Source organism: Telopea speciosissima, unplaced genomic scaffold (genome assembly GCF_018873765.1).
Source record: "Telopea speciosissima isolate NSW1024214 ecotype Mountain lineage unplaced genomic scaffold, Tspe_v1 Tspe_v1.0970, whole genome shotgun sequence".
Lineage (NCBI taxonomy): Eukaryota > Viridiplantae > Streptophyta > Magnoliopsida > Proteales > Proteaceae > Telopea > Telopea speciosissima.
The window spans coordinates 1811-4169 of record NW_025318306.1 but is presented as its reverse complement, the minus strand read 5'-3'; the positions used below and the strand labels follow the sequence as shown (position 1 = coordinate 4169).

At 35.3% G+C, this 2359-nt stretch overlaps 1 protein-coding gene across 1 annotated transcript; it reads left to right on the top strand.

The window, feature by feature from the left end:
* The first annotated feature begins 214 nt into the window (after nucleotides 1-214).
* Nucleotides 215-2043, top strand: LOC122648401 (zinc finger BED domain-containing protein RICESLEEPER 2-like). Its single transcript, XM_043841615.1, has 3 exons — nucleotides 215-482; nucleotides 1071-1992; nucleotides 2040-2043. Exons 1-3 carry the CDS (start codon nucleotides 215-217, stop codon nucleotides 2041-2043), a joined length of 1194 nt encoding a protein of 397 aa, XP_043697550.1.
* Nucleotides 2044-2359: the final 316 nt, after the last annotated feature.

The window sequence follows — 2359 nt, the reverse complement described above, 5'->3', positions numbered from 1 at the left end:
ATTCTTGAAAATGCTCAAGTTGAGGCTTCATTGCTATTTTGAAGGGTCTTACATACTTGGTCTGTCTTTTCTTTATGCCATGACTTTTGACCTTTATTTCTTAGTTTTTTTACTTGATTTATATTGTTTTTGTTGCCAAACTCAATGTTTGGTTATGGACCTATGGTTTGTTGATATTTTATAGTCAATATTTAATAGGGGCTGATTTGTAGAGATGGATCAAAATCTTCATTTAAGTGCTACTGCATCAGCTTCTACTCCTGTCACAATTGATTCTGCCACTACTGTTAATGTGGATACTAACCCATCTAATGTTATGGAGAAGGATAAGAATGAGATGGAGAAGCAGAAAGAGAGTGGGAAGGGGAAGAAAGATAGTTGTGTAGATGTAGAACTTTCAAAACGTAAGCGTCGTAAAATTACGTCTGAAGTTTGGAGTGATTTTGAAAGGACAGTTCATGGGGATAGGGTGACAGCCACATGTAAACATTGCAAAAGAATTTTTAATGGCTCAAGTTCTATGGGTACTACTCATTTACACAGTCATAGAAAAACATGTAGTAGGAAGACCCATAAAGATGTTGGGCAGCAACTTTTATCACTTTCAAAGAGTGTTGCTGAGTCACAAACTATAAGTTTGATCCTGAACTTACCCGGAAGTATTTTGCTAGGATGATTGCCAAACATGCTTATCCATTCAACATGGCTGAGCATGAATATTTTCAGTTATATGCTAATAGTTTAAATCCCATGGCTAAGTTTTATTCAAGAACTACAGTAAGGAAAGATGTAATAAGTGAATTTCAAGAGGAGAAGGAAAAGTTATATGCAAGTTTGGATAAGTTGTCTTCTCGTGTTAGTTTGACTACAGATTTGTGGACATCTGAACATCAGAACATTGGGTATTGTGTACTTACATGCCATTATATTAATGATGAGTGGGATTTGAAAAAGAAAATTCTTTCTTATAAGATGCTTCCAACCCCCCCATACTGGGGAGGCTATTAATGAGCACATCAAGGCTCAACTATTAAGTTGGAATCTTGACAAGAAAGTTTGATCCATTGCAGTAGATAATGCATCCACCAATGATGTTATGATCAGTCATCTAAGGGAATGGATTGGTCGTAAAGGAGCTCTATTGCATAATGGTGAGATATTTCATGTCCGTTGTACCTCACATATTTTAAATCTTATTGTTCATGATGGGTTGGTGGAATTTAGAGATGCATTAGCAAAGATTCGAGACATGGTTAAGTGGATAAATGCATCACCATCTAGATCTGAAAAATGGGGAAATGCATTGGCTCAATGCAAGTTGTTCAACAAAAAAGGTGTCTCTTTGGATGTTCCAACCAGGTGGAATTCCACTTTTGAAATGCTTCACAATGCTTTGGAGGTGAGAGCAGCATTTGAACGTTTAGCAGAATTAGATAATAATTTCAAGACATTACCAACAGAAGAGGAATGGGAGAAATGTTCAAAAATTGAGCAATGCTTAGAAGTTTTTTATGATGCCACAAAACACATTTCAGGTACCAAGTATCCCACTGCAAACTTTTTTTTTAAGGATGTCAGTGAGATTCATCAAAATCTGCTTGAATGGGAAAAAAGCATAGATACTTGTATTAGTTCTATGGCTTTTAAAATGAGATTAAAATTTGACAAGTATTGGAAGAACATTAGTTTATTTATGGCACTTGGGGTTATTTTTTATCCTCGCTACAAGATGGAACTTATTGTCTTTGTTATGAATAAGATTTATGGGGACAATGCTAATTATTATTTTACAAAAATCCAATTTGATGTGGGTGATATTTATTCTGAGTATGCTAGTACATATGATGATTCTTGTCCAACTGTATCTGGAGATGCCTCTGATCGTGTTGGTGGCAATGAGAAGAACTCTTTGCATGAAATTCCTAAGAGAGATAAAACAAATATTAGTGGAGAGTTCAAGATATGGACACAAAATATAAGGAAAGGTCAAAAGTCTGAATTGGATATGTATCTAGATGAGGGTTTATTTCTTGTGGAAGATGAAGAAGATGAGTATTGCTTTGATATCTTGCATTGGTGGAAACACTATGGTCGCAAGTATCCAATTCTTTCAAGAATGGTTCATGATATCTTGGCCTTCCTGCATCTACTGTTGCCTCAGAATCTGCCTTTAGCATTGGATGTAGATTAATCACTGAGGATCGCTCACAGTTACTCCCAGAGGTTGTTGAAGCACTAATTTGTTTGAAAGATTGGTTGCCATCATTCAAATCTGGTAAGTGTTACAAAGTTTATTATTTTAGCCAGTCTAATCTTTAGCATATATAGTTCTTGTGTTCATACTAATTTATTTTTATTA